At 43.9% G+C, this 18,374-nt stretch overlaps 1 protein-coding gene across 6 annotated transcripts in view; it reads left to right on the forward strand.

The window, feature by feature from the left end:
- BCAS1 (brain enriched myelin associated protein 1) overlaps nucleotides 1-18,374 on the forward strand; it is a 364,378-nt gene that overhangs the window by 103,468 nt on the left and 242,536 nt on the right. For all 6 annotated transcript variants that reach the window (XM_069243624.1, XM_069243621.1, XM_069243622.1 and 3 more), the window contains exon 3: nucleotides 3,822-3,906. In XM_069243624.1, coding sequence (XP_069099725.1) covers nucleotides 3,822-3,906 — 85 coding nt within the window. The remainder of the gene's footprint in view (nucleotides 1-3,821; nucleotides 3,907-18,374) is intronic.

Consider the following 18,374-nt stretch of genomic DNA (forward strand, 5'->3'; position numbering starts at 1 on the left):
GCCTGAACTGCCAGGCCAGGTCCTCCCTGGACCAGAAACAAGCATCCTGGGACCGGTTTGTGGATTCCCCATCTGGGTCAGTTTGACTCCTCTCCTCTAGAAAGTGACACAAATGGAGCTGGGGTGTAGCCTGCATATCTTGATGAGCCATCTGAGCTAGAGTGGAGGGAGGAGTGGTTGCTTGCACCTGAAAGGACTGTGCCTGCCCTCACACAATGCAGCCTGCAACCCCCTGGTGTGTGTCTGGGGCCTGGCCTGGACAAGGAAGGCTCTTGCAAACACTTGAGAATTTGCTTTGAAGTTTGCCAACTTCAAAGGCAGAACGGGGAATAAGAAGCCCAAAAACCCGAAACTTTTAGAATCTTTCTGGAATCAAGATGAACCTCTGCCCAGTAGAAGAGCTGAAGGAAGAGTACTGTCCATTTGCTGTGTTGCTTTGCTGAACTGGCCTGCAGTTGCTGCTTCTGCCTGAAAAGAGTGCAAAGGGTGAAAATTGCTGTGTGTCCTGCTTGAGAAAGTTCTCCAAGGGCTTGGAGTAGAGCTTACCTTCTATTGGAAATCTCAGGGACACCAAAGACTTCAGTTTCCTCGACCTGCAGCACTGGGAACTGTGTCTTTTGTGCTGTTCAAGAGGAGAAACCACCGCAACACCACCAATGATGCCGCTGGCCCGTACCATGACCTGCTGGCGCCGAACGGAGCCGCACTGCCTCGCTTTGCACCGCGACCCTGGTCCCACTGATGCTGTCATCGGACGACTTCACCGAGCCGTAGCTCGCACCGCGACCTATGGTCCTTCACTCCGGCATCACCTTGCTCACACCAAAGCCTGGGCATCCCCGATGACACCACTCCTGCTGACACCACCGCCACTGCCTGCACCATGGACTGTGGACACCGCTTGTGAGGAGCCTGAAGCACCGTCCAGTCTCGCACTGCGGCCCCAGTCCCCCAACACCAGCACCATCGACTCCACTGCTGTCACCAGGCATCCCTGACTGTATCTTGGCCTGTGGACAGCGATTGTGAGGGTCACGAAGTACCATCCCGCACCGCTGGCTTGGGCCTACCGATGACAGCGTTTCAGCAGCGATGATGCCGCTGCCTGCACCGTGACCTGGTGACACTGCACGTCACACTGCCCTGCTTCACACCGCAGCCCTGGCTTCACCGACTCTGCTAGATGCCATCACCGAGCTGCTGCCTGCTCTATGACCTGTGGGCACCGCACGTTGCATCGTCCCGCTTCGCACCCTAGCCCTGACGCCATCCATGCCAGCGCTCCTGACTTCATCAGCGGAGTTCGATCCACAACGTGCATGATTTCAAGGGCATGGCGACTCTTGTATCAACTCCAGAACCGACACCACGACAGCAATGACACCGCTCTCCAGAGTTCACCGAGAGGATCACGACGCCCTGCAATTGCAAAGGTACGATTGCAGGTCTTCCTGACACCGTAGCTGGCCTGCAATGCCGTGGCTAGCCTGAATTGTTGATTTTGCTGATCACGACACCGTGATTGCCCCAGGTGGAGCTATCGGCTTCAAGGAACGGTAATTTTGAGTAAATCTTGCAGAATTCATACATTTATTACTGTATGGTTGATTTTTATCATATTGGGTCCTGTTTTATATAGATAAATATTGGCTATCTTTCTAAAACTGGTGTGGTGTCCTTTTGTAGTGTTTTCATTTATTACTGTGTGTTATGTACAAATGCTTTACACATTGCTTCTGAGATAAGCCTGACTGCTCAGGCCAAACTACCTAAGGGGTGAGCTGGGGTTATCTGAGTGGGTATCTCTCTTATCCTGACTAGTGTGAGGGTCCCTACTTGGACAGGGTTCAAACCGACTTCCAAAGAGAGACCCCATATCCAACAAACTGCCTACCCCAGGTGGCAGTTGCTACATCATTTGATGATCTTGGTCTTCTCTTGGTACTGGAAGTTGCTTATGAGTTCAATGACATCTGTTGCTTCCTACCTCTTCAGCATTTCTTAATACTAGATATAGGCTACTGATCCAAAACTTGCGATGAGAGTTGGCAGTAGGTCCTCCACTCTGGAGTTCAAAGTTATCTCCGAGTCAATGCTGGTGGAGGACTGCAGGCTTCTGCCAGGCAGTCTTGGCACAATGACTGGAAGTTTCTGGTCCATCACAATACTTGTGGCTGACAGTCATATTCTATGTGAGGAGCTTTGTGACTGGTTCTGGCAAGTTCTGCACTTTTGTGATTTCCACTCAGACTGGTCCAGCGATAGTCAATGATACAAGCAAAAACAGGGAGTCACGTGTAGCTGAGTATCTGATCTCAGGAGCAACCTCCTGGAGGGGGTGTAAGCATCTCTCATATAGCACTGAGTCATGAAGGGTCAGGGGGAGACTCCCTAGTTTCAGAGGGACCCTATGTTTCCTTGCAACACTCCTCTGTTTGACCCCTGGAATGTTCTTGGAGAAATGTTAGAGTATAAAGTGCTGTCTGGGCTTTTCCTCCAGCTCTACATCTATGGTATCGCCAAGCTATGCTTGATACAATATGTAACTCACTGTGGCTGCAGTGACGTGTACTTTGCATCCTACATATATCCACCCACCCACAAGAAGTAGCACAACACACAACATCCACGCTTTAGATGGGGAATCAGAGGAGCCAGGAGTAAAAGAGCGGCAGAGCAATCTGAAAAACGAAGGGGAATTCAAAAGCCTGCTGTCTCAAACCTGCAACAGGGAAAAAGGCCTGCCCAACAATTATATTAATTTCTCTGCAGGCCAGTGAGATGACAGTAGTGACTGTCTTAAACTTTAAGTTGCACCTCACGTGCCCTTTAGATGATAGATTCCTACACGGGTCTCACCTCAACTTATGGAAAGGTTTCACTGCACATGCACTGCTGAGGTATTGGTCAACAACACTACAGCTTGCTACAGGTACTTAAAGGCATGGATGTCTGCTTTCCAGAGCCATTTTGGGGGAATTTTCTGTATCCCAACAGTCCTTATTTAGATTTTGACAAAGCAGGGCAACCACTGTACATTGGCAGTGCTTCAGCTTTTCCAAACTCATAGTTTCCCAGCTGTGCTGAGAGTTGGGGAAGCACTAGATGTATGCAGCAGAATACCTCTAACCTGGTGGATCGTCAACTAAAGGACCTCCATGTCACAGTGTCAGTCATACCACTCTCTTGAAGGTGGGTGTTGTCATCACTCATTTTCAATGTTCACCATGCAATGTGTGTTGCAAATAAGCAGGGCAAATACATAATTATTCCAAGTGCAGGAAGAAAATTCCCTACATGTTGGGTCATTTGATGTTTTGTTTTGAGAAAACAAGCTCCGCTTTGTAAATTTGTTTTCTCTCAGCAAGAATGTTTGTTGAGTGGGCACATTAAACACGTTGCCCACTCAGCAACCCTTCAGTGCAGTGATGGGAGCCACCACAGGGCGTTATAAATAGGGAGCATGGTCCACCTTTGTGGTGGTAGATGCCATAGCCTATGCAGCCTGTAGAACCAAGGGACCATTCACAAGGTTATAAACAACGTTCTTAGTTATTTTTTATGGTATTGGTGCTTTTCATATATTCCATATGGCTTTGATTGGTAAACTGACCTCTGATCCACGACTTCTCTGAAAAATACCCTGACAATGATTTCGGTGTTAAGCGATGTGGGAACAAATACATGAACACGTTTACTTCACTATTCTCATAAAATGTGCTCTCATTCTACATTATAAATATGTTTTTTATATGTACTTAAGGTATTCATTAACACATCTGCCACGCTAAAATGTATGATGCCATTTGTTTCCCATGTAGGTTGTTTCTGAACAGGTTTGTATTCAAAACGGACCTGCAACTCTCCAAAGTGCACCACCTGGCAGCTTTCAAAAGAATGATATAGGTATGTAACAAAGACAAGGTTTTCATTCTTTCTTTATTTAGTTCAATGTAGTGCAGTGCAAGAGTGCAGAGGAAGTGAAAAATTGAATACGGGATCGAGGGAAATAGAGCGAGGCTGATATAGAAAGGTGTGGATGAAGAGCGCATGGGAGGGATATTATTTGAATGGATGAATGATTACAATATGGAGTTACGCCCATACACAGTAACCTCTGCCACTGAAGATTTGATATATTGGCATATGATAGCCTGACTGTGGGGAGAGAGTTAAATAAAGAACACAGAGGAACACACAAGAAGCCTTAAAAGAGGTATCACAATGTGTCAGAATGGCATAGCTAGAGTTGTTTAAAAAATTTATTTGATTTGTTAGGTTTAAGTGTACTCATGCAAACATTAATGATGGAAACAATCTCTACAAAAACTAGCGAACACAACAGATTCAGAAAGGCATATTTACAAAGAACTGGTACAGCGTGGCGTTGCACCAAAATTGTCAGCGCCGCGCTGTGTCAGTTCTGACATGCAGGATGCGCCATATTTCCAAAAATACAGCATACCCCTGCGTTTCCCCCTGCGGTAGTGCTAAATTAGCTGCCTAGTGGCAACCTAACCACCCTTCTGCCATGGTGCAAGGATGGCTGCGTTGCAGGGGATATTGTTTTTGGGCAGGAAGGGACACCCTTTTGCACACAAACAATTTTCAATGGCAATTTCCTCTTTCTATGTGTGCTGCAGAATACAGCACATGTAGAAAGATCAGAACACAAGGCGAAATTAAAGTATTTCTCCATGTTGCGCCATGATAATGCCACCCCTGGGGTGGCGTTTGATTTTGGCGCTGCCACAGATTTACGATTTCTTGTAAATCTGGGGCAGTGTCAAAACTCAATGGGTGTTGCTGTGGAACGTCCACAGCAACACCCGTTGCACGCTTCTTCCACGAAAAGTGCTGCATGTGAAAGGGCCGTATTTACGAGGTAGCGTTAAGCCACAAAAAGTGGCTTAACACTGCCTTGTAAATAAGGCGCAGTGCACAGCGCCACCAAAGCATCTCAAAAAGTGACGCTCCAGTGTCAATAGGGGTTTGTAAATATGCCCCTTAGTGTTCTAGATACTGTAAAAGATAGATTGAATTTTTCTTTGCCAAACTTCTACTTTTTCTTTCCAAAGGAATTTCATGTTTAAAGCATACCGGTAGCTGAAGTCAATCATTATTGTTTATGCAGAGGTTTTACATAGCTTATCTAAATATGACTTTGTTGAAAAATACTGCATGAAATATCCTGCTATTGTTCTAGTAGCTGAGAATACCCCAGGGGGTGTCTGTATTTCCCTTGCACCAGTGTGGCTCAAACTCAGGTTCATAGGTATTGTCCAACATTACATGTTGTCTTTTTGTTTTAGCCACTCCTGTTTTACAGCTATTGTGACAAATCTAATGTTCAGCCCTACTGCTACAGAGACCAAATAAGTAGTTTATCTCAATTTAATTTGCCCATACCATGGAGGCAATCCATAAAGGCATTCATGAATATTTGTATTTTCACTCCTGGAGAACTACTGCATGTGCTCAAGAAGGCAACGCTCAAAGGTGCGGGTGAAGATCTTTTCCTCTGCTGGTCCTATCTCTTATGTCAGATATGTAGACCTGTTTAAACCCCAATGCAGTCCCTAAAAACCAATGCCGATAATCAAAGATGGAATTCCTCCCTATGACAGAAATCTTAGGGAAAACAGGGAAGAGCAGTGAGGGAGAGAAACACTGGACTGAAGCTCAGTCTCCAGCCCCGAATTGTCTTTAATGAAGGAAGGCTCAACTCTGTCTCCATGTTGCAGAGAAACGTTTGGCTGATCCGGCTACACACCGGACAGACAACAACAGGAAAAGATGGTTTACCACAGGTTTGAACTTCTTAAAGCAAACAGCTTTGAAAATGTTACTGGCTTCAGCAGGGGTTCTGTTTTGATAAGCATTATCTGACTTAGGGCCCGATTAAGTGTGGCTGTCTAAAGACTGCCATATTTTAACCCTGGCGGTGGGACCTCCAGCTCAGCCAGGGTCTCATATCCTGGCTGTTTGGAGGATAGTGGCAGTCCTAATCCGCCAGGGCAGTGCTGTCCTGGGGACTACGATCTCATTCTCCACCAGCGGTTTCATGGCAGTACCTCTGCCATGAAAAGGCTGGCGGAGAATGGGTGCAGGGGCCTCAGGGGCATGGGCAGTGCAAGGGCCACCCTGGCCAGCACCCTCACAATGTTCACAGTCTGCATTGTAATGTTCACTGTGAACATTGCAAGGGTCCTGGCGCACCCTGCAGGCTACGGCATTGCCGCTGGCTTCATTACGAGCCAGAGGCAATGCTGTAGCCTGCTTCCTGCTAGGCCAGTGGACAGAAACTCAGGTTTCCGACCGCCGACCTAGCAGGGGACTCTTAATAACTCCAGCGGGGAGGTCACCACATAGGCGGCGGCCACCCTGTCTGGAGTTTTGCAGACGGACTTTCCTGTTTGTCAAACTCAATATAGGTCCCTTAGAATATAGCTGACAGCCCCAGGACACCACTGTAAACCCACCAGTCAAAGAGGTGAGCAAGAAGGAAGCACACAAAATATAAAGATCAGGTGTTGGAGACCTAATAGGAAAAACAAGGGGAAACAAAAGGGAGGAATACAATAAAGGGAAGGAATGGGTAATGAATGTGTTAGAAATGGGGTCTTTGGTTGGCAGTCAGGTTACCCCCTGTCCAAGCAAGGACCCTCACTCTAGTCAGGGAAGTCACACACAATCCAAATTATTGTGTGCCCTCTGGTAGCTTGGCACTGAGCAGTCAGGCTTAACTTATAAGGCAATGTGTAAAGTATTTGTACAATAAATCATAAATACCACCATATAACACCACAAAAATACACCACACTATGTTTAGAAAAATATATAATATGTATCTGAATAAATGCAGGTCAAAAACGATTAAAGATGCAATAAGCAAATGTAGGGATATCACTGAAAGTGATATCAAGTGTCTTTAGGGTTTAAAAGATTACTGTAAAAGCAATAAAAAGTGTCTTAAGTTCTCCTAGAAACAACAAGTGTCCCTTGCAGGGCAAAGTACCTGGTTTGTGTTGAAGAATCCTCACAAGGGACCTCAGAGGAGGAGATGCGTGGAAAACAGTGAGTGTGCGTCGGTTTCGCCCCTTCGCACACAGACTTGCGTTGTTATTTTCCATGCGGGGAAGGCGTTGCGTCGATTTCCAGCTCGCGGACTTGGATCCTCTTCGGGTTGTGGGGTTTTCAGATGCCCCATGGACTATGCGTGGAATGCTGGGCTTGAAGAGTGAAGTCACAGCATCTGTGCCGATTCTGGTAGGTGATGCGTGGAATTTTCTTCTGCACAGCAGGCGCTGCATCGATTCCTCTCAGGAAGTTGGGTGGCGTCGTTCTAAGTCGGCTTGCGTCTTTCCAGTAGGGCTGTGCATTGAAGATACTGTAGCTGCATCGATCTTCTGTTTGCGAAGTCGGGCTGCAACGTTCTGAACTCAACGTGCGGTGAAATTTTCACTGTAAGCAGGCTGTGTGTCGTTCTTGGCAGGTGGTGCATCAAAATTTTGCCACACGGGGATTTCAGCTGCAGGAGAGAAGTCTTTTTGGTCCTGAGACTTCAGGGTACAGGAGGCAAGCTCTATCCAAGCCCTTGGAGAGCACGTCTGCAGCAAGGCCAGAGAGCAGCAAGACAGCTGGGCAACAGCAAGGCAGCACCCCTCTTCAGAAAGCAGTCAGCCTGCTTTAGGTAACCAGCAGTTCTTCTTGTCAGGGTGCAGGTTCTGGTTAAGGTTTCTTCTCCAGGAAGTGTCTGAGGTGGTAGGGCAGAGGCCCTGTTTTTATACCCAAATGTGCCTTTGAAGTGTGGGAGACTTCAAAGAGTGGCTTAGAAGTGCACCAGGTCCCATTTCAGTTCAATCCTGTCTGTCAGGGTCCCAGTAGGGGGTGCGGCAGTCCTTTGTGTGAGAGCAGGCCCTCCACCCTCCCAGCCCAGGAAGACTCATTCAAAATGCAGATGTATGCAAGTGAGGCTGAGTATCCTGTGTTTGGGGTGTGTCTGAGTGAATGCACAAGGAGCTGTCAACTAAACCCAGCCAGATGTGGATTGTAAGGCACAGAAAGATTTAAGTGCAGAGAAATGCTCACTTTCTAAAAGTAGCATTTCTAAACTAGTAATATTAAATCCAACTTCACCAGTTAGCAGGATTTTGTATTACCATTCTGGACATACTAAATATGACCTTCCTACTCCTTTTAGATCAGCAGCTACCACTCAAACAATGTATGAGGGCAGCCCCAATGTTATCCTATGAAGGGAGCAGGCCTTACAGTAGTGTAAAAAAAAAATAGGAGTTTTACACTACCAGGACATGTAAACTACACAGTAACATGTCCTGCCTTTTACCCACACAGCGCCCTGCCCTAGGGGTTAGCAAGGGCACACGAGGAGTGATTTATATGTAGAAGAAGGGGAGTTTTAGGCTTGGCAAGTACTTTTAAATGCCAAGTTGAATGGGCAGTGAAACTGCACACACAGGCCTTGCAATGGCAGGCCTGAGAAAGGGGCTACTGAAGTGGGTGGCACAATCAGTGCTGCAGGCCCACTAATAGCTTTTAATCTACAGGCCCTGGGCACATATAGTGCACTCTACTAGGGACTTATAAGTAAATTAATTAGCCCAATTGGGTGTGATCCAATGTTACCATGTTTAAAGGGAGAGAGCATATGCACTTTTAGCACTGGTTAGCAGTGGTAAAGCGCACAGTCTAAAACCCAGTAAAAACAGTATCTCAAAAGTGGAGGGAGGCAGGCAAAAAGTTAAGAGTGACCACCCTAAGGCTGTCAGGTCTAACAGACTGTAAATTGGTAAGAAAGCAAAAAGCTAATAGAACACAAGACACCTCACCATTTGAAGTCTATGAGCTGTGAGTGGTCTTAAATATGGCTTTTCAACCATTAAGCTCAAATTACTGTAACCCAGGAAATGAATAACTGACTGTCAGTCAGTTATTGGTATAGTGTTCAAAATAGCTGTAGTTTCCACTGATACTTCTTCCCTTTTCTCTGACCCAATGTACTTTATACATGCATAGAACTACACCCACATAATTCTATGTGCAGGTGTAAATGTGACAGTGGATGGAAAATAAGGACTATCTACTACAAAGTGAGTGGATGAAAAGGAAATCAAAGAGGGCCACAAGGAGGGGTATGCAAATACAAAATCAGCTGCCACAGTGCAAATCAGTTACAATTCACAAAAGTTAAACCCACATCGTCTCCAGCAGTGGTACAGCATAGACCCCCAAGCCCTGGAATAATAACATACACCATACATGGTCAGTTTCATGCAGCGCCAAGGGAATCGCTTAATGCAGTAGAGGAACGGAAATAACAATACAAGAGCGTAGACCTACATCTAATGAATGAAAAGAAATTAACAGAAAAAAATGTCATTTAACGTTAGACACTACAGGATCAACGACACATCGCAAATATGTAAACATAAAAGAGATTAATATATTTAGAAATGTACAAATATGCATATTGTTAAAGTATTTCCAAAACTTCAAGATTCATCTCACGTAGAGCACTCTGTCAAAAGAGAGCACCAAATGCAATATGCCAAAAACTGGGCACCCTTGAAAATTATTTCATTTTTTGAGGTTTCAACAAATGAAATAACAAAATGCATCACCAGAGTCATTAATACATATAATAAATATAAACAAAACACACATGCAAACCATTGTTTAGCATGGAAATGATGCACACAAAGTTGAAATTACACAGAAAAGAATTTGGACAAAGATAGAACTCTACAACAGCCACTAGAATCATGCTGAGAGCCTCACAGTGGAAATTAGAGAGCTCAGTGCTTCCCAAATTTTTTAGAACCACAACCCAATTGATGTGCCCCAGCTAGCTGTAATAGATATGAGCAGGGCTATTTTTTATGTAACCAAAGGATTGTGTGGTAGTGCACTGTCATTTACAAATTGCACATTTTCCATTAAACTGGTCACTAACTTTGCACAGACATACATTTTTACTGATAAAACTATAATGCACACAAATGATAATGTGGAAAAGCAAGTTTCACTGAATAGTTATCATTTGTGCATCACCATCTAAAGTGTCTTAATTTGTTTTGATCCTAATATCTTTATTTCCATCAGACTTCAGAATTACAAAAATTTGCTTAATTTTTGCTTTTCTAACTGCTGAATGTGTACAGTTACACAAATTAACATTTTGCTGAGCGTTACAAAAAAAACCTATAGCCTTTATTTCATGCCTCATCTACCCCATCAAGTTTTTCACATATCACTTTATTTTTTATTCTCTAACTGCAAAGTGAAAGGATTTTTCAAACACCAATACCCATGTTAAAAAAATAATAGCAATTTGTCACAGGATATGGCCTGCCATTTGACACCTGTCTTTGAAGCACAGCATATGTCTTGGACTTTCGCGACCCACCAAAATTAGGCCTGCAACCCTGCTGTTTGGGAAACACTAAGACAAAGCAAAATGGTTACTAAGACATTCAAGCTATGTCTAAAAAGAACTGTCATTAAAACCTAATAAAACTGTATGAAAAGCCAAAGTGCATTAAAAAGATAAATAACAGAAACTAATGATTCGAGGTGTTGAACAGCAAATGACAGAACTGTGAAGGTGTACAAATAAAGATGACAGTCCAAAAATTTAAGATAGCCTCAAATACAGTACTCAACGTTTACTTGCAGAGGTGTGTTTGGCTGCAAAGATCATATTCTGTCCATATTTACAAAAAAGTGATGCAGCATGGTGCTGAAAGCTATCCTGTTGTGCTGCGATGCATCATTAGGAAAGTTCAAGGATTCGTCATGGTCACAGCAATATGAAGAATCCCTGTACACCTAGAACCATTGCAGCCACCCTTGCACCACTCTGGGATGATTGCTTATGTGCAGGAAGGGACTTCTTCCAGCACATAAACAATCATCAATGGCATTTTCCTCCTTATATGTGAGCTACAGAATGCAGCACTCAGAAAGAGCAAAAAACAAGGATAAATAAAGTTATTTCTCCCTTTGCGCCATTTTTATGCCAACGGGGTGGAGTAGGAATCTGATGCATTCCCAGCCTTCTAGATCTGGGAATGCATTAGATTCCATGGGTGTTGTGTGGAAACACCCACAGCAATACCCCTGGAACATCTCTTTCATGCAGAATTATGCGTGAAAGCGGGCCATATTTACAAGGTCATGAAAAGTCACACGGGGTGGAATTACGTGGCCTTGTAAATATGTGCAGGCACACTGAGCCACTGAAGCGTGGTAAAATTAATGCTCCAGCTGCATTATTGTGCCACAGGGTCATTGTAAATAACCCCCTCTGTTTGAAACCTGTCTCCAACAGTAAAGGGACTCTTTAATAAAAGCTATCATTTTGTCATGGTCCCCTCATTTATTCTTGCTTGTTTTTGCTGGCATAGAATTCTGTGTGCTATTACACTAAAATTATTAGTATAGTGTCAAAGCTTTCCCCCTAAAATGTGGACTGTACAATGGATTTACCAAATGGTCTTACTTAACTTTCCAGTTAGGTTGTCATACATGGCACAGAAAATGCATCAATGAAATGGGAGTTGAATAACAAATGAAAGGTGCAATGTGTACTCACAACTCCTGAATAAATAACTCATATATGTGGCTGCCAGGATGGCCTGGCTAGTTTGCAGTTTCATGTAAACAACTCAAGCGTCTTGGAAATTTAGGAAAACCAATTTTTAAATATTAAGTCACCCATAACGTATGTCTTGTTTGCGCAAAGGCCATGGCAGGGTAATATATGAAAAAATCCCACATTACATATTGGAACTAGTGTGCTGTCACAAAGAATAAATATCCCAAAACTGTTTTCACTGTGTAGACCAAGCCAGAATCTCCATGATCAATGCTAGGTAAAATTAAAAACCCTAATTTCTGTCTTCCAATGAAAATATGCCATGAAGAAGAATCAAAGGCATTTCCACTTCTTTTGAAATTCTAATTTTCATTGTTGATAACTTTAATGTAAAAGTGACTTTATAAGCTTGCCCCTTTTTGCTGCCTGAGCCACAATTGGCTTAGAGGGCATGTTCTGGCATGAAGTAGAAAATATTGTCACCACCTTCGACTTGGCTACTAGTCTCTATTCTCCAGTCTAGTGTGATCTAGTCCTCTTCCCCACTATTAGAGCCCTAGAGGGAATGAGCAAACTGAACATTTTGTCTGGGCATTTTCATAGGAAGAATCCATGATAACAGCCTACTGGAGATTGTCACATTACCCACAGTACAGAACAGGTAGACAGGAACTGCTGAGACTTGGAACTGACCCTGTGGTGAAAGGTGCTGCTAGAGAGCTACAGCTCTGCATGGAACTCGCAAAAGATGCAGGAGGAATGCATCACAGTGTGGTGGGGGAAGCAGCATCAGTTGTTGTAACAGCCACAGGAGCTGTGAGCTGAAAGTAAGATAGGAACTTGGAGACCAACATCAGTTGGAGAATTAGCAGCCATAAATGAAGAAGCCATATGGTTTATGCGTCCTCTGTAGTAGAGTAGCAGTGGAAAGTAGCAGTGGGCACCATTGGTTTGTTCTCATGTCTAAAATAAAAGTCTGCATAAACCATCAGATGGAAGACAGGGGGTTGCAATAGGCTGGAGGAAGTCTTTCCCATCAATTTACAAGAGTGCTCAGAATCAAGGTAGAACATTAATTCATTCAACAAACTGAGAGACCCAGGGCACAATTATGTGGAGCTGCATTTGTTGTAGCAACGAACAAAGTCAACAGTGTAACAAACTCCTTGAGTTTGGACAAAATATTTAGTTTTTCAGATCTGGACATAAATATTGTTAAAAAATGTTATTACTACCAAGATTTTGTGGCATAGAATACTGCCAGGAATGTCATTTTTCATAATATACTAATATTGTTTTCAAGAATATTGTTGTTTTTAATAACATTTTCATTAATATAGTTGGAAAAACAGTGCTTTAACTATTTTACTTTGTTTTAGTTAATATATTCATTTTGTATATTAGTTGTATTAGTATAATTGCTATTAACATTTTAAAATATAGTTTGTATTTCTATATGTCTTAGTAGTTTATATTTAAATTTAATTCATTATTTATAGTGTAGTATCATGTCATTGGGTTTGTAGGGGAATAGGGTGGGAATTTTAAGAAATTATAAATAACTTAAATTTAATGATAATTTGTATTGGAAGTTAATTTTATATTTGGTTTATCATTGTGTTAATTTTTAATTGTTATATTTTCTTTTCTCTATTTTAATGTATTCATTTTATTGTATATTTTAATTGTATTATCTGTAAAAGCAACTTAAGTTCTAGTGGAGGGTTGTTGGGTTTGTAGGGGAATAGGATGGGAAGGTAATTAACAAAAATATACTTAACCTATTTTTACACTAATTATACACTTAATTGAATATTAATTATGTAAATTATTTTTTTAAATGTTCAGTTTTTAAGTGTTTTAACTTTTTTATTAGTTTATGTATGGGTATTGTGCATGCATTTGTAATACTGTGTTATTTTTATTCTAGGGGATTGGGGTGGGAAGATATTTAAGTTATAATATTTTGAGAATTCTTCAGCCTCACTGTGAATAAAAATAAACCAAAAGCACACTCTCCCTTCTCTCCTTCATGTTCAAATCCTAAATGACCACTTGGAGACCAGTAACTTTGTCTGTATTTTTAATTCCAGTATATACTAAGGTTATGCAGTTGTAATGTAGAACAGTAGCAGCAGACCTGCCAATGTGATTTTTTTCTGCTGTAGAAGGAGGGGGTTATGGCCATAAAAGGGGTGGGGCTTAGTGCTGAGCACAGCCCGAGACACTTCTAAATTAATAGCCCCTCTCCCACGACAATACTTAACCCTTTCCACGACACCCCCTTCCCAAAGCTTCCCTGCCAAAAACCTAAATTACAGCCTTGGAGTCTGCTGCCCAGGTCGGGAGGTTTCACACCTCATAATGGAAATCGGGTGAGCTAACCCTTCCAAACAATTAGCTGGAAATCTGCTCTCTGCAGTGGTTTCCAGCTAATTGTGTGCCACTGTGTGATATCAGCTCCTCACCGGGTTCCCTTGTGAGAAGAGCCATTGTGTGGCACACAGTGACTCTGCGTGAGTTAGCAGGTCTGTAGCACTGCCAATTGATAGTGAAGCATACATGGCATCGGTAGCAGATAATCAGATTTGTTATTGTGAAACCATGGAGCTCATCACAATAATGGAGTTGCTTTTACCATCAATAAAAGCAAATGCAAAATGATTCCTGGCAATGTTATGTCCACGGTATGATACATGAAAATAATAATAATTTATTAAAATGTTTATTCAGTATAATTGCAAAGGTGCCACCAAAATAAACCCACTATATATTACAAGGCATTTTCCAGACACATGCCTACATCCATGGCTGCATGTATCTTACTCTATACGCAAGAGCTCTGTCAATGACGAAAGGAGTCAAGCCACAAACTGCACAGTTTAAACATCTCTTATTTTTCCTTATTCCCCACTTATTTCAATCTTACTGCAATACAATGTTGTCCTAGACATGTGTAGAGCACAATCCCAGCTAGTAAGCCATGAAGTGTGACACAGTGTGAAAGGAATGACTCAAGCAAGAAGACATATAAAAAGACAAGATGAGGCACTTTGGGTTTAGGAATGTTGAATGGAGGAGAGGGATGCAGGACCGGGTAGGGAACCTAAAGCAGCCTTGGGAAAAATTTCTCATACCATCACAACTCATTTCCTCCCCTCACTCTCTCTCCCTCCCTCTTCATCTCTCTCACTTTGAACCCATCTATTCTCTCTCTCCTACTCATTTGGCTTTGTCCTCTCTGATCTCTTTTTCTCCACCTCCTTCACTCCCTCTCTTTCAGTCAATCTTGAAGCCACCCCCTACACCCACCCACCACCAGCCATTAACCTCAGAGAGCTATGGAAAGATACAGAGGGATCAGCTGCCCTCTTGATCTTACACCACCAGCCTCCCATGGCTCCAGGCACGTAGGGAAATGTCAGATTGGTTAAAAGGCCAGTATGGCCATGGCGGGATGAGGAGATTCTGGAAGAGGTGTGTTTTTAAAACATATTTAAAATGTTTTTGTTATCCTGGGCCCTGATTGTCTAAACAAAAGGGACAGACTAGGTGTCTCAGTTTGTCAAAACAACTCATCTTAAACCCTCATCATCTTTTACATCAGGATTAATCAACGTCATTGCATAAATGTTTTCATAGCTAGTGCTCAATGAGGTGGTGGTTTTCTCAACTTACGGTTGACTTTTTTATAGGACCAATTTATATCTAACCTGTATGTGAGCTGTCAAACCAATGAGTTTTTCAGAAGCGCACAGACAAGTGTATTCAATGGTTTCCTGGTGCATGTACAAAGATCTTGTTTTTATGCAAATGGAAATAGACAGAAATATGCAAGAACACAAATCCTTCTCAGCAAACTACTGTCAATGTCAATGTTCACTCATGAAAGTAACACATATAGGTAGAGGTTGTTTTTTACCTCATGTCTGATCTTAAAGGTTTAAAGTAGGTAGCTTTTAGGAAACACATCTCTACAGCACCTCTACAGATATTGGCTCTCTCCAACTCCTAAGACACTCCATTTGTCAACGAAGAAGCATTCCCACGTAAGGAACACTCAGGTACCTTCATACCATGTACTGTACACCAAGGGGTGACAAACCCCCACACAGCTTAGACACTTAGGCCCTCATTCCGAGCCTGGCGGGCGGCGGAGGCCGCCCGCCAGGCTTCCCCCCTCCGAAATACCGCTCCGCGGTCGTAAGACCGCGGAGGGTATTCCGAGTTTTCCCCTGGGCTGGCGGGCGGTCTTCACAAGACCGCCCGACAGCCCAGGGGAAAACTCCCTTCCCACGATGACGCCGGCTCGTAATAGAGCCGGCGGAGTGGGAAGGTGCGACGGGTGCAGTTGCACCCGTCGCGTATTTCAGTGTCTGCTTTGCAGACACTGAAATACTTTTAGGGGCCCTCTTACGGGGGCCCCTGCCGTGCCCATGCCATAGGCATGGGCACGGCAGGGGCCCCCAGGGGCCCCGCGACTCCCCCTCCCGCCATCCGGTTCCAGGCGGGAGAACCGCCAGGAACTGGATGGCGGGAGGGGGAGTCGGAATCCCCATGCCGGCGCAGCATGCTGCGCCGGCTTGGAGGATTCCTTTGGGGCAGCGGGAAACCGGCGGGAGACCGCCGGTTTCCCTTCTCTGACCGCGGCTGAGCCGCCGCGGTCAGAATGCCCCGCGGGGCACCGCCGGCCTGTCGGCGGTGCCACCGCGTCCCACGGCCCTGGCGGACTTGTTCCACCAGGGTCGTAATAACCCCCTTAGTACAATAAAGCATGACATATCTTCCCTTTCTCAGCAAAGCCAATGGCAATGATGCACAAACCACATGCTACATGCCTGTTTGCCTACAACTGTGATAGCCATAAACCAATTATCACCCATTCTCTCTAACACCATATAAGAAACTAAAAAAAAAAAACAAGCACCTTAAAATAGATAGGTTGCAGGATTTCTTGCACACATCAAACCACGCCACTGTATGCATTAGCAATGAAAACATAGTCACAGACTCTCTGACTCCACAATAGACCATGGCCTGTTATCCCTGACTCCTCCTAGAGTAGAAGGTTTTCTTGATTGCATCATGCCTCCAATCAAAAAAGGCAATGCTATCACAGAACTCTCCAATTCTATCCCCTCGATACATGGGCTGACCTACACATGCACACACAGCAGAACAATAAATGCAAACATGAAGTGTGGAACCACACCGAGAGTAAGTAACCAACTCCCAAAAGGTACCAACCAGTAATAACTCCAACTCATAAACAAACTACTACATACTGTAAAACCCCCATAAGTGACACATTCTTACCACTACCTTGAAACGTTATAATAGGTAATGCTTTCAAAACGATTAACAGACACTCCCTGTTGGTACATTGTCTGCATTACCCAGTGTTAGCACGGACCCACCCTCTGCTTTAGCCGAGCCTGTTGATATGTTATCAAGGTATATATCCTGGAATATAGCCGGTCTGGAGTCCAGCCAGTGTATTCCTGATTGGAGGGACTTCATAGATCAGGGCGATATAATTGCATTCCAGGAAACATGGGCTATCACACCGATATTTCGGGTGGGGTATCTGAACTTTAGCAAGCCAGCAACTAGAGGCCAGAAAGGGCGTCCTGTTGGAGGTCTTACAATTTGGGTCCGCCAAAGTGCGGGTGTAAGAGTTGAAGAAGTGACAATTGATAGTCCAGACATAATTGCCTTAAAGATAAAGTCCAACCAAGGTATAAACATCCTGTTGGTTAATATTTATGTCAGGGGCCTCCAGGGAGGAAGGGTTTCTCCGACCCTCCTCCTGTTGGATGACATTCTATCAGGAACAACGACCGATGGCCACAAGATTGTGATGGGGGATTTTAATACATGTTTTGAGCCTTTGGGTGCTGAGGACGGCCCGCTCACCGAGGATGAGGATCTATCCTGGGGTATTCCCCAACTCGAGATACCTCCGATTGCTAAGTGGTCGAGCTCAGCCACCTATATCAAGGGGCTATGCCTGGATATGGGTCTAAGAGCTGTTAATGGAAGGGTCAAGTCAGATAGGAAGGGCAGGCACACGTTCAACAACGGCAGACACAGTAGTCGTATCGACTATATTTTGGTCGATGTAAGGCAGTGGTTTGCAGTTGTTGATATGCTAGTTACGGAACGCCCAGAGAGCGACCATGACCCGCTGGTTTTGACCTTAAGGGATTCCAGCTTTCAGAGGTCTGAGGGCAGTGGTCCTAATATTACAGATAAAGAGGTTATTGTGAGCAATGATATGCGCAGGGTAAGTTGGCCCAAAATAGCTGTGGACGCTGGGGCCCGCAGGGCGATAAGAACCTTAGTGTCTAGTTCTGTGGAGCTTTTAAACAATTGTGGCTCACAGGACGAGATTAACAGCAAACTTATACGTACCCATTCTGACTTGTTTCAGGAACTTAAAAAGTTGTTCATCAAATTTATCCCTAAACAACCCAGGACCAAGAAATACTCATCCACTACCTGGTTTGATAAAGAGTGTAGCAAGACAAAAAGAGTTCTCTTTGAGGCTATTAAAAACAAAAATCATAGCCAGATTAGATCTTGTAGAAAACTCTATAATGAGGCAAAACGCAAAGCAAAACAAAAGTGGGACGAGGAACGCTGGCTTATGCTGTCAGAAGCCTGTGTTAAACGCAATATGCAACAGTTTTGGTACCTCATAAAATGGGGTATCTCGCAGGATGCCCACTATAGCCCAGCATCTGTCTCTAAT

The sequence above is a fragment of the Pleurodeles waltl genome, chromosome 7 (genome assembly GCF_031143425.1).
Source record: "Pleurodeles waltl isolate 20211129_DDA chromosome 7, aPleWal1.hap1.20221129, whole genome shotgun sequence".
NCBI lineage: Eukaryota > Metazoa > Chordata > Amphibia > Caudata > Salamandridae > Pleurodeles > Pleurodeles waltl.